Source organism: Galeopterus variegatus, unplaced genomic scaffold (genome assembly GCF_000696425.1).
Source record: "Galeopterus variegatus unplaced genomic scaffold, G_variegatus-3.0.2 Scaffold6178, whole genome shotgun sequence".
Classification (NCBI taxonomy): domain Eukaryota; kingdom Metazoa; phylum Chordata; class Mammalia; order Dermoptera; family Cynocephalidae; genus Galeopterus; species Galeopterus variegatus.
In genome coordinates this window covers 86,536-99,797 of record NW_007732289.1, presented here as the reverse complement: position 1 = coordinate 99,797, position 13,262 = coordinate 86,536, and the positions used below count along the sequence as shown (strand labels likewise).

At 49.3% G+C, this 13,262-nt stretch overlaps 1 protein-coding gene and 1 long non-coding RNA gene across 2 annotated transcripts; both read right to left on the bottom strand.

The window, feature by feature from the left end:
- Positions 1–2,875: 2,875 nt before the first annotated feature.
- On the bottom strand, positions 2,876–3,823 carry LOC103605917. The gene is made up of 2 exons (XR_551832.1): positions 3,710–3,823; positions 2,876–3,116 (listed from the first exon to the last, which is right to left on the bottom strand). It is a non-coding gene; the product is annotated as an uncharacterized LOC103605917 (long non-coding RNA).
- Positions 3,824–6,063: 2,240 nt separating this feature from the next.
- On the bottom strand, positions 6,064–11,637 carry ZNF511 (zinc finger protein 511). The gene is made up of 6 exons (XM_008590520.1): positions 11,599–11,637; positions 9,394–9,569; positions 8,912–9,113; positions 8,631–8,755; positions 7,115–7,234; positions 6,064–6,447 (listed from the first exon to the last, which is right to left on the bottom strand). Exons 1-6 carry the CDS (start codon positions 11,635–11,637, stop codon positions 6,369–6,371), a joined length of 741 nt encoding a protein of 246 aa, XP_008588742.1. The 3' UTR covers positions 6,064–6,368.
- Positions 11,638–13,262: the final 1,625 nt, after the last annotated feature.

Sequence of the window (13,262 nt, the reverse complement as noted above, 5' to 3'; positions counted from 1 at the left end):
CACACACCAGTTAGAAAAAAACAGAGTCACTCCAATAGGTCTGGTCTCTCAAACAGTAAGAAGTTGAATTTTCATGTAAACCCAAGTGCAGTAATCCTATTTTTCCACCACAAAGACTAATGCACACTCAGTCACCTTAAATACTGTCTCGTGCCAGGCAAGCCAGCCCTGACGTTGACTCCCCTGCACTCTCTGCATGTGAATGTCTTCCTGCAAAATGTTTCTGCTCTGTGTTCCCTGGACACCTATGACCTGGAAGCCACACCCAGATTTTGCAGCAGAAATACAAGCACCTCTTTAGAGACTGATGCAGCTCACAGCAAATTATGATGCTCTTTTTTTTCTGCATCAGTAACATTCTTCACACCAAAGGTTTACATTCCCTGTTTACAGAAGAAAAACTGAGACCGAATAACACACAGCTTTCTAGGTAGGAAGAAACTTAGGATTGGAACCCAGGACTGACCATCCCCAGACTACAAAACACAGCCCTACATGGAGGCTAACACTGTGGACAAGAGAATCCTAGCAGAATATGCCATTAGAAAAGGCTAAGGCATCAAGCTAGAAGCTGGCATTCGTATAACTTCGTATAATGTATGCTATACGAAGTTATTACGAGTGCGCCACCGGGCCGGCCCTTAAGTGTTTTGTTATAAGCAACAGAAACGCACTAATACACAGTTATTCACAGTTTTCCTTTATAATTCTTTCCATAAGGCAGGTAGTAATGTCTCCTCTTCCATTCTGATTGCTAGATGTAGGATTCTGGACAGTTTTTTTCTTTGAGCTCTTTGAATGTTACCCTGTGGCTTCCTGGCCTCCATTGTTTCTGATGAGAAGTCAGCTGTTAATCTTATTGGGGTTCCCTTGTAAAAGTAATATGTAGTTTTTTTGTCTTGCTACTTTCAAGACTTTTTCCTTGTCTTTGACTTTCAGCGTTTTTATTAGGATTTTTCTGTGGTTCTTTTTGCATTTATTCTACTTGGTGTTTGTTGAGCTTCTTAGATGTGTGGGTTGTTTTTCAATAATTTGGGGAAGTTATCAGCCATTATTTCTTTGAATGTTTTTCTGCTCCTTTCCCTCTATCTCCTCTTCTTCTAGTATTCCTGTCACATGTGTGTTGGTGTGCTTAAGTGTATCCCGCATCTTCCTGAAGCTCTCTTCATGTCTCTTCATTTTTTTCTCTGTTTTTTGGCTTGCATAACCTCCACTAACCTATCATCAAGTTCATGTATTCTTTCTTCTGCCAGTTTGACTCTACTGTTGAGCCCCTCTAGTGAGTTGTTAAAATTTCTGTTATTGAACTTCCAACTTCAGAATTTCCATCTAGTTTTTTTTAAAAATTCTCTTTATTGAAATTCCCTATTTGTGAGATATTGTCATCATTTCTTCCTTTACTTCTTTAATAGATTCCTTGAGTTCTGTGAACATACTTATAATGGCTACTTCTCTGATGAAGTCTTTTCTGATAAATTTGATATCCTGCCACTCTCACAGGTAGTTTCTCTTGCTTTCTTGTTTAGGTATATGGGTCATACACTGTTTCTTTGCATGCCTCATAATTTTTTTGCTGTGCATTGGACATTATAAATAATATATTATAGCAACTCTGGTTCCTGGTCCCCCTCCTCTGGGGCTTATTAGTTGCTCGTCAAGCTGTTAGTGACGGTCTGGATTATTTTAGTGAAGACTGTTCCTCACCCCACCCCAACCCCACGGTCTTAGGCCTCTGATGTCACCCTGCAGTAACAGTGCTTTTGATGAGACTCTCATGCTCCCTTTCCCTGACCACATCCAGCTATTAAACTTCACTAATTGCCAGCTGATTATTCCATTGGTTTCAACAATGCTCAGGGCATAAATTTCTCTACAAACAAATCCAACAAAATTCTGGCTTCTTTGAGAGAATCTTTTCTGAGGTCAGTATTTGACACTTGTTTTGACCCCAGGAGGCCCCCACTCTGTTTTCTTATTTCCTGGCTTTCTCCTGTAAACTAGCTGGCCTCTAGTTCAGCCTGTGTCTTTTTTTATTTTTTGCACGGCGTGTCAAACCATTTATTGAGGGGATTGAGGAGGCAGGGTGGTCCAAGAAGTGCCAAGGAGGAAAATGAGATCCGATGCTCTGGGTCACGACTGAGGTCTCATCCACTCGCAGTTGCTGAAAATTAGCCTGTGTCTTGAATCTCCTTCCAATTGTCTTTCACCACAATTTCGGGGGTTCTTGAAACTGACCTTAGGCTTGAACTTCTCCACAGTTTGTTGCAAGTGAAGTCAGTTCCTATGAGAGATTAGGAGCAATCTATTCTTCTGACTTGCTTCTCCCTTCAGGCAAAATCTGAGACTGGGCTGAAGACAGTGGCAAACTTCTCTCTGAGCGGCTTCCTTTCTCCAGGGGCTCAGTAGAGGAGAGGTGCTCAGTTGCCTCTTCTGGCCTGGGACTAGCCCTCACCCCAGGATTCTTAGTGTTCCACGAGTGGGGGCTGGGCAGGAGACCCTCCTCTCAACCACACTCACCCCGGACGCAGCCTCAGCAGTAGGCAGCTGGGGGCAGGAATGAGAAAGGACCAAGTCCTGCTCCTCCTGGGGAGAAAGCCCTCCAGCTCAGTGGTGGGGAGGAGGGAGCCTGTGTTCTCATCTGCAGAAGGGAAGGAGTGGTCTTGGTTCAAATATCATGGACTCTTGCGAAAAAAGTGAACTGTTTTGTTTTTAATACTTTAGTGGATGAAATCTCCCCAGAAACTAAAAGAAAATTTGCCAAGGCGCTAAATAAAGAGAAGCTCTTCCCAGAGATCTGTAACCATAAGCTGGCCCTCATGTGGATTTTGCAGCCAAAAACTCACTGTCTTTGTGGTCAAAAACAAAACACAACAAAACCCGCACCCAGTGCTTTATTTTAAAGTGGTGCTAGATCGATAGCACCCCAGTTACATGGCAGAAGTAAATACTAATTTTTTTCTAGAAGAGCCCAGAATCTCTTAGAGAAATTCCAGAGGTAAGGTTCCAAGAAATACAAACTCACAGCCCAAAATCACAAAATACGCCAGGAAACAAGGCACCATGAGAGGGTCAGGAGAAGCAGTGGACAGAAGAGTCGGCTCCGCAGTCTTCAGATACTGATATTAAAAATCACAGAAGATAAGATAAGTTTAACGTTTTAAAATAAAAGAATGGATTGAAATATGATGAACAAGAGCTACAGAAATCCAGAAAATTAGAAAAGCAACCTAGAACTTACATAATTGAAAATCATAATTACTGAAACTAAAAACTGAGTGAGCTTGACAGCACATTTGATACAGACAGTGAGAGAATTAGTGAACTGAAAAGTAGATCTGAAGAAATATGCAGAAAGTCACAAAGACAGATGAAGATGGCAAATATGAAAAAGCTATCAGGAAACACAGAGGATGGAGTGAGGACGTCTAGCACTCACGTAACTGGAGTTTCAGAAGCAGAAGGAAGAGAGAGTGGGGCAGAGGCCGATATGAAGGGACAGACTCCCAGGCTCAGAAAACCCAGTGAACAGCAAGCAGGGTGGACAGGTGTCTTCCTCTGACATAGTTTGGTGGAACTGTAGGACACCAAAGACAAAGAAAGATCTTCAAAGCAGCCAGAGGGAAAAGATAAATGATCTCCTAAATGACAATAACACTGACAAGTGAGTTCTTGGCAGCGGTGTGAGTCAGAAGACAGTGGATGTACTCACCATGTTTGGGGAAGAACTGCCAGCCACACATTGTGTTCCCAACAAAAGCACCTTCCAAGAGAAGAACACGACCTTCTCAGGCAAGCAAAACAGAAGACATTTGTTACCACAGACTCCCAGCGAAGGAAACTCAGAGAAGGATGTTCTTCAGTCTGAGCGGTAAGAAGGAATCCCCAACAAAGGATGTGGTGACTTGGTGGGCAATTTTACACAACACTGGCCATATAGACCCACAGTAATGATGTCTTACAGGATCAGAAAGGGATCTAGAACTAAAATATACAACTATAATAATACATATGGCACGATGGGGTGGGGTTTAAGTGTCTTCTGCTTTAAGTGTCTATTGCTAGGAGAAAGAAGATATCGATTAATCTTAAATATGAACAAAGTAAGTATTTACATTCAAATTTTTAGGATAAGTACTAAAATAACAGATTGGAGGCACCTAATAACAGAATGAGAAAAGAGGCTCACTCCATCCAAAGTAAGGCACAGAGTGGGAGAAAAGGAATGCTAGGAAAGGCAAGACAAGGAGCAAGAGCAGGAGCAGTTTGCTGCACGGATTTTGGAGGACAGGCAGCGGTGCCCAACTCAGGTGCTGAATGTGATCCAGGACCCAGAGTCCTGGATCAAGGTGTCTCACTGAATGAGAGATAAGCAACCTCTGCTCTGCTCCACACGTGACTGAGCACTTCACACACCAGTTAGAAAAAAACAGAGTCACTCCAATAGGTCTGGTCTCTCAAACAGTAAGAAGTTGAATTTTCATGTAAACCCAAGTGCAGTAATCCTATTTTTCCACCACAAAGACTAATGCACACTCAGTCACCTTAAATACTGTCTCGTGCCAGGCAAGCCAGCCCTGACGTTGACTCCCCTGCACTCTCTGCATGTGAATGTCTTCCTGCAAAATGTTTCTGCTCTGTGTTCCCTGGACACCTATGACCTGGAAGCCACACCCAGATTTTGCAGCAGAAATACAAGCACCTCTTTAGAGACTGATGCAGCTCACAGCAAATTATGATGCTCTTTTTTTTCTGCATCAGTAACATTCTTCACACCAAAGGTTTACATTCCCTGTTTACAGAAGAAAAACTGAGACCGAATAACACACAGCTTTCTAGGTAGGAAGAAACTTAGGATTGGAACCCAGGACTGACCATCCCCAGACTACAAAACACAGCCCTACATGGAGGCTAACACTGTGGACAAGAGAATCCTAGCAGAATATGCCATTAGAAAAGGCTAAGGCATCAAGCTAGAAGCTGGCATAGGGGCTGTCGTGCTGCACAGGGAGGACATTCAGGAGTGGGAGGAGTGGACCGGCTGGGACATGGCCTCCCAGGGGAGATGGGGAAAGAACAGCATTTTTACATGTTTGCGTTTTTCTGTATGTTGTGTTTTCTCAAGAGGCAAAGACAGCCCCCCTGGGCAGCCCTGCCACAGCCACCCTCAGCAAATGCTCCTCTCCCACCCCAGAAAAGTGCACATTAGGTCTCTCTGCCTCAACGTACCAGGGCCTGTACTTAAAGGATGTTTTACTTCAACACTTAGTAACCTGCCTTTAGTTTTCAGTGCATGAAGTGCCAGTGCAAAGTGTGTTTTCTCTGACCCTGAGGCCACCTTCGAGATTATCTCTACTGCAGGTCCCTGGAGAGCTTTGAGGGTGGCTCATGGCAGCTGGGGCAGCAGCCTCTGTGCCAGGAGTCATGTATGACCACCAGTTGCCTCCAGCCAAACCCAACGCCCAGAAAAAGGGGTTGGTTAGTTGAGATGGAGAGGGGCCTGTCCCACTGGGGCTGGATGAGCAGAAGCTCCAGAGCTGTGGGGCCAGCACAGGCAGTCCAGGAACACCGGACATGCACTGTGGGGGATGGGCCCTGGGGAGACACAGCTGGTGGGTCCCGCTCTGCCAGGCCTGGCCCCGACAGCAATGAGCAGAAGCTCCAGAGCTGTGGGGCCAGCACAGGCAGTCCAGGAACACCGGACATGCACCGTGGGGGATGGGCCCTGGGGAGACACAGCTGGTGGGTCCCGCTCTGCCAGGCCTGGCCCCGAAAGCCGACTTTATCAAAGCCGCTGATTTCTCCTCGACATGCTGCATCCCACATCTCTACACTCTACATGGGGCATGCTGACTGAGTGCGGGCACAGGGATCCTCTGGGCATCCCTCTCAAAGCTGTGAAGGTCAGAGACCCAGCTGAGTGCATCCTACCCAGTCACCCACCTCTGAGAGGTCCTAACACTTTAAATCTTCCTGAAATGTAAATGTCGAAAAAAAAATACTCATGGGCGATAATTGCTCATTTCCGTGTCTAGCTCAACAACACAGAAATGAAGACTAGAGACCATCAGTGAAGGACATTTACTTCACACATTTAAAAAGGACATTCCCAGTGTGGTCCATGCAGAGGGAGGTGGCCAGTCCCCACCCTGCATTCCCTGCAGCATGTCAAGGGCATTTCCTGAATCTGCAGGTCCTTCACTGCTTCCAGCAGGGCCCGACGTCACTTGCCAAAGGACCAAAATGAGAAGATGGCAAACGCCTGGCCCAGTGCAAACGCACCAGACCGTAAGAGGAAAGGCCCCCACCAACCCCACCTCCCACCTTGGGGTCTGCTCGGACACCTGGTTCTTTCTCTCCGTCTGAACTTGTCAATGCTGTTTGTTTCTCTTCTTGGTGCTTTTAAACCCTCGAGATGCACCCTGACCAAAACAGATGGTAGAAGGTATCCTGGAATGGAAAAAGGTCCACATTAAATGACAATGTTGTCTTTGCCAACAATCAATCAAACTCATAAGAGCAGTCTTTGTGTTTCCTCCCCACTCTGGGCAGCTCCCTTCCTGCTGCCTGCCTCGAGCCGCTGCCTGAGTGGTTCCCCGGCCACGGTGGGTGCTCGGAAGGGCTCAGCTGAGCAGGCCACTCCTGTCATGCTCCCAGGCTCAGGCTTCCTGCCACCCGGTGTCCCGCTGAGACCCTAAGTGCCCGCTGGCGACCAGGACTCACAGGCCAAAGTGCAGGTACCCAAGGGGCACACGAGTTCATCTTCCTGCCAGTTTGGGTTATTTGCGACTTTTTCCTCATTTGTTCAACATTTTCCCCAAATTAGATTTTAGGTCACCTTTAACTTAATAAAGGCGCAGCTAGCACCAGACAGGCAGACTGCGAGCTTGTAACCGCAGCAATCGCAAGGGTCCGCTCTCCAGCCAGTGTGGACAGCAACGAAAAGGAGCAGGGCCCCTTTGTTCCAGGGCCTTGGAGCAAAGGGAGCGAAGGAGCTGGGCCACCCCAGGGGCAGCGCATCCAGCTTCGCCTCCCGCGGAAGCCGGCGTCCTTACCCAGGCTTAGCTTCTGCTGTGAGAACACTGGCCCAGGGCCGAGCCCGAGTCAAGACACTGACCTCTGGCTGCAGGCCCGCCGGCCGCCCGCGGGTGCCACGGAGGATGCCCCGGGTTCGCAGCTCACTTCCATGGCGTCCCCGTCCGACTGCTCCCTGGCACCAGGTCCCGGCGAGGCTGGGCTGCGGAGGACAGAGCGCTGAGAGCGGCCCACGCCCCAGCCACGAACGTGCGAGGACACACATTTTGGTTGCAAAGGTAATTTCTTACTATTTGGCAATAGTCTAGTTTTGTTGTGTAGTTTTCAGGCTACTGGGAAAAGGACAATGATTCCAGCGAGGTCATTATCTACATAATAAACTCTGTATTTCCTAAGTTTAAGCATAACAATTGCACTTGTCTCTTGAAAACAGTCACTGTATGGTGCCATGTGGTGAATGCCTGCCAATCATGCCAAACAGCTTTTCCTAAGCGTGAGAAACGTACTAAAATTAGCCAGAGACTATAAAACAGTCTCCTCCTTAATACCAATGTCTCAGTCAAGTATTCTCAGGTTTTTCTCTTTAAAATCATTCCTCAGAAAGGAGAAAATAACCTTACGCTCAAGTCCTTAACCATATTATAGTAGATTCTTCGAACTATTTTATTTTAAACAGCAAAGTACTGTTTGAGAAAACAAGTTAGTGTGAAAAGACTTCAGTCAATGCAATTTTTAGATGTTTATGAAGATTCACTTGAAAGAATCAGTTAAAAAGAGAGGCAAAGAAATCCACACCACTTAAGACAGTAATGTCTTAATAAATAGCTTTGTTGTGGAGTTTGTAAACACACACCGATAGGACAAATGAAAAACCAGAGGGCCCCACGAAAGGAGAGGGACAAATTCCCAAAGAGCCCTGTTAGCACACCCAGGGAAGGTCGCCCCTTCACGGGGGCGCGCGCGCACACACACACACACACACACACACACGGGGGCTCCCCTTTACACACACACACGCACATGGGGGCTCCTCCCCTACACACACACACGCACAGGGGGCTCCCCCCTACACACACACACACACACGCACGCACACACACACACACAGGGGCTTCCCCCTACACACACACACACACGCACACGGGGGCTCCTCCCCTACACACACACACACACACGCACACAGGGGCTCCCCCCCTACACACACACACACACGCACACAGGAGATCCCCCCCTACACACACACACACACACACACACACACACACTCAGGGGGGGCTCTCCCCTACACACACACACACCTCGTCTCGGATGCAGGGGCTCCCTCCTACACACACACACCCCGTCCTTCCCAACACCCGCCAGGCACTCCCCTTCCTGTCAGCAAAAGCGACCCGTCTGTGCACCCCCCTGACTAGCAACCTCCTCCAGTCAGCGTCTCAGCCACCTGCAATTGAGCGTCACACTAAGAGCAGCGCAGGTGCTTAACCACAGCGTCTGAGTTGACGTCTGTGCGTGCAAGCTGGGCAAAAGGCTCTTCTAAAGTCAGGGGTGTCTGCGTGCCCAAGTGGACAGGACGCACAGCCTGGCGCCTCACGTACCCTCTATTTTTCTTTGGTTTATCAAAACGGAAATCCGCGGGGTACAGGTGCAGCCTCACCATGTGGTCCCTCCGGTCTTCACTGGTCCTGAACTTATGCGCACAGCCTTCTACCAAGCACTGGTACTGCAAGGGACACGGCGTCAGCTCCACGGTGGCCCCCGCGCCCTCCCCCCTGTGATGCTCACGTGGCCCGGGTGTGCCAAGGGTAGGGACGGTGCCCCCAGCCGTGCCCCTGCCCCGACAGCGGGGTGGTGCTCTGACCCCCGCCACGTCACCCACCATGTCCTGCCTCTCAGACAGGATCTGGAAAAGCGAGTCGTGCCACTCCAGGATGTGGGCGTCCAGCAAGTGTCCAGAGGGGAAGGCCCGTCTGCAAAAGGAGCACACATTTCTGTGCAGCGTGTGGTAGTGGTGCTCGTAGTCCTCCAGCGCGTCGAATACCTGGCAGCAGCCCGCCACCTGACAGGCGAACTCGGGCACCCTAGGGAAGGAGACCCGTCTCAGGGCTGCCACCTCCGCTGAGGCCAAGGGACCTGAGCTGGACTTTCTGCCCTTAAGGAAGTCCGGAAAGGCTCCAGATGCTCCTTCGCAATCCCAAACCCTACTTTTCTTTATCAAGTAAATGCCCACTGACTATGTGGTGCGGGAGCCAGCCGCGCCTAGGCTTGGACAGGGGCGCAGGCGGGGGCAGGCTGTGCAGGGACCAGGCGCGAAGTGCGGTGAGGCAAGGGGACGGCACTTGGCCGGGCCAAGCCGCTCACCTGGGCCTCTCGGGCGCCTCGGCCACTTGTGTGAGCACGTCCTGGAGGTAGAGATGCCGCTGCACGTCCCCGTCCTGCAGGAGAAGCTCGCCATGGTCGGGACCTGAGAGTCGTCGCCCTGCCTCCACCCGTGTGCGCGCTGCGGCGGCCTTGTCCCCTGCACACCAGTCGCTGAGCTGGTGCCAAAGTGGCCGTTGGAAAACCCACGTTTCATTGAAGCCCTTCTTGCCTAAAGCGCTGAAGGGACTCCCCGTGGTCCGAAGGACTTTCCTGACTGCCACGGTTGGGTCTGCCCGGTCTCCTTCGTGCCGTCAGCTCCCGTGGGTGAGCGATTAGAGGAGGTCCCTGCCTCCGTGGGCCTGCAGCGCGGCGGGTACAGATGCCCAGCTGGTGAGACAGTCCCCTGAGTGGAGCGGAGCCTTGGCGCCCGAGACAGGCGCAGGACGCCGGACATTCCCTGCGAGGATCAGCCCCTGCGGCTCCCAGAGGCTCCGCGCCCACTCCTCCCCCGACCTAGTTCTCCTGCGAGGACTTACATGTTCACATGGGCGGTGCTGAGGGACAAGGGGCGCTGCTGGGTTTTAGAGATTAAAAATAAGATTTAAGACTTTTTGTCGCTTCATTCTGGAAATGAGGGCTCGTGGCTTCATCCCCAACAGGTCGTTTTTAGGCCTAAGAAGAGCTTCTCTACAGGCTCAGGCTGTTTTTCATCTCACACTTTTCTGTCTCTGTAAAAGCATCTGGGCTCTTGACATTTTTCGCAAGCTGTAAAATAACATTTTTGAAGCCAGTACTTGTACAGTTAGCTTTGAGCTCGCGACAGAGGCTCTTTTTCTCTTCCCTGTGTTTTAATCAGTGTCGTTCCCCAGGACTGTGTGCCTGACCCATTCGTGGTGGAATTGACACCCATGCCACTGCCTACTTGCATGCATGCCTGTGACAGGTCACACTCCGCGTGAAGAGCAGATGAGTTCTGCTCAGTTGCAGACGTTGGGTTTGTCCATTTATGGTGACTAATAGAGATGAGAAGTCAGAAACATCACTCAAGTAAGCTGTTACAGTCAAACGTTCTTCAGTGGGGACACTGTCTGCATTTTTGGTGGGGATAGTTCTGTTGATGTTTAGCATCCCTGGCCCTTGCTCAGTACCAAGAGCACCCTTTCAGTTACTGTGACAAACAGAAGTTGTCCCAATACATTTCCAAAATTCCTGTAGGGGTAGGTACTACATGCAGGTGAGAACTGCCTTCTTATAGGACTTGTCCCCAAATTCACATGGAATCACAGGCTCTTTGTAGGATTGATACTTGTGATGTGGGGTTGTCTGTGCTTTTATTTCTACCACAAATGTAAAGTTTCCTGAAGATATATATATATATATATATATTTTGGTCCTTTTTGAGACCGGCCGCACCGCGCTCAGCCAGTGAGCACTGTGAACGCACTGGCCATCCCTATATAGGATCCGAACCCGCGGCGGGAGCGCTGCCGCACTCTCCCGAGTGCGCCACGGGCTCGGCCCCTGAAGATATTTTTTAAGTAAATATTTACTTAGATGATCTTTCTTCAGAAGCATCTTTCTATACCCACTTGTATCTAGTGGAGGGGCGCTTGGTTTTGGTGGAAAATTATTTTCTTGCCATCTAGCATGACAAATTGTCCTCCAACAGGTACAGGACAACCCACATTCCTCCGGAAGCCTTGGAAAATATGGGTAAAACCAGTTGCACTTGCATCCCAAGAGGCCGTCGGTCGGAGGGTTTGGGTTGTCTTTTCTGTGTTGCGAGTAGTTTGCAGTGCTTCACCCAGGCTTCCTGTGACTATAACAGGGGAACTGGTAGTTTAACATGCTGTCAGTGATTCAGATCTGATTTTCTTTTGTGAAACTAACCATTTCCCAGATAACAGAATTAACTTTCCAGGTAGTAGATTTTATGTAGTAACAAAAGCAACATTTGCTCCTGTTTTCCTAGAGACAGTAGTGCAAGAACTCACTATGTGTGTGCCCATCAGTGCTTTATAAGAATTATTTAATCTCCGCAACAGCTCTGAGTCAGGTCTGTTACTCCCCCTTTTCTGAGGAAGCTTAGAGAGGACAAGTTCCTTCCTCAGAATCCCACAGTCTGTAAGTGGCCAAGTCAGGGTCCAGACTGCGCAGGACTCCACACCCATGCCCTGCTGGTCTTGTGCACATAACTGTGGTTACCGTGAGTGCCTTGTGCACTAGCAGCTCGTACCAGCTCATGAGATTGTTCCACCTTCTCTGGAGACACCGTGCTTCTGACCAGTATTTTATGTTCATATGCCAACAAACTGTTTTCCATCACGCTTTCTCGGTATTCTAAGTTAACATTCATTAGTAACTATGCATATTGGGGAGTATGTGCTGAGTCTCCTGTACTTGATGTTTTATGGCTTATCTTCACTGGAGCTGCTAGCACAGTGGTTCTTAGATGACCGGTAAGGGGATCTTAACCCTTGACTTGGTGTTGTTAGCACCACACTCTCCCAAGTGAGCTAACCAGCCATCCCTATGTAGGGATCTGAACCCGTGGCCTTGGTGTTATCAGCACCACACTCTCCCAAGTGAGCCCCAGGCTGGCCCTTGGTCACAGAATCTTTGAGAATTTGTTAAAAGATCATCTCAGAAAATTCACAGACATAAATGATTTTGCCTATGATTTCCAACAGTTTTTCTGTTATTCTTGGATCCCAAATTAAGAATCCTTGTGCAGGTATATTGAAATGTTTCTGTGAGCCTGCAGAGTTTGATTATGTCATTTTTTAATGGATAGCTGATTGCCCATGTGTATTTGTCTTAATGCGCTTTTATCAACATTCTTGATAATGATTGCTAACTGGACCAGTCATCAGTGGGAGAATAGAAGTCCCCATGTGGTCTGCTACTGCCCACTTGGCGACATCTGTTATGGTTTTGATCTCAGCGGATTGTGTCTTTAATGGTGAGACTCCAGGACAGCCAGCCAAAGTGCGATGGAGCTGAAATGGATCCCACCCAGGTCAAATGCGTAGGGAGTGTGTAGAAATCTTACCAAAAGCATCTTCATATGTAGCCATGCTTGGGCAAGAAAAGGAAACATTCTGGGTACCAGAAAGAATGCAAAGCTGGAGGTGTGAGTGGAGCTGCAGCTGAATGGTTCAGGGTTTGAGAACTAGGTGTGGGCCTCATAGGCAGAGCGGGAGTTTTAATATCCGTGCTGGGACAGGAATGGCTTAGACCTGTGCAGAACTCCCAGTGTAGATCCTAGACCCCCAAAGGACAGGCCCATCATGTCTGCACAGCTGGGACCAGAAAGCTTTGTCCACCAGCTGAGGGGAGCAGCAGAGCAGATCCCTGCTGGCCCAGGCCATGTGTAGGTGGAGTCACCCAGGAGACCATGGCACTACATGCCCACTGCCCACATGCCGCTGGCTCCCTGAGCTGTGGAGTGAGCCTGGAAACTGGACAGGAGAGAGGAGGCTCAGCCCTCTGGATTCGGAAAGGGAGCTTTGCCCAGGGTGAACTCAGAGAAGGCGCAGAGCCCACCAGAGCACACAGTGGATGTCATGCTGAAGCGGGAGGCAGTGAGTCAGAGCCCAGTGCTGCAAAGAGAGGCTGTGGGGAGGGGCCGACCTACTGGACACTGCGGGGGCCCCTAGGCTGGGCTGGACCAGGTGGTGATTTGGTTTGTCAAAGGCCTGACAAGGGCCAAATTTGATTTTTTTTTTTTTTTTGTCTTTTTGTGAGATTGGCCGCACCACGCTCAGCCAGTGAGCGCACCGGCCATCCCTATATAGGATCCGAACCCGCAGCTGCTGCACTCCCAGCGCTGCACTCTCCCGAGTGCGCCACGGGCTCAGCCCAAATTT

Bases quoted from the DNA above. Each gene is read 5' to 3' on its own strand.
- ZNF511 (XM_008590520.1), bottom strand. From the start codon at position 11,637: ATGAGCTGGTACGAGCTGCTAGTGCACAAGGCACTCACG. The intron at 9,570-11,598 runs GTAACCACAGTT...CTTTGGCACCAG, and splicing joins TAGTGCACAAGGCACTCACG to CTCAGCGACTGGTGTGCAGG. The intron at 6,448-7,114 runs GTCAGTGTCTTG...TTTCCATTCCAG, and splicing joins CGGCGGGCCTGCAGCCAGAG to GATACCTTCTACCATCTGTT.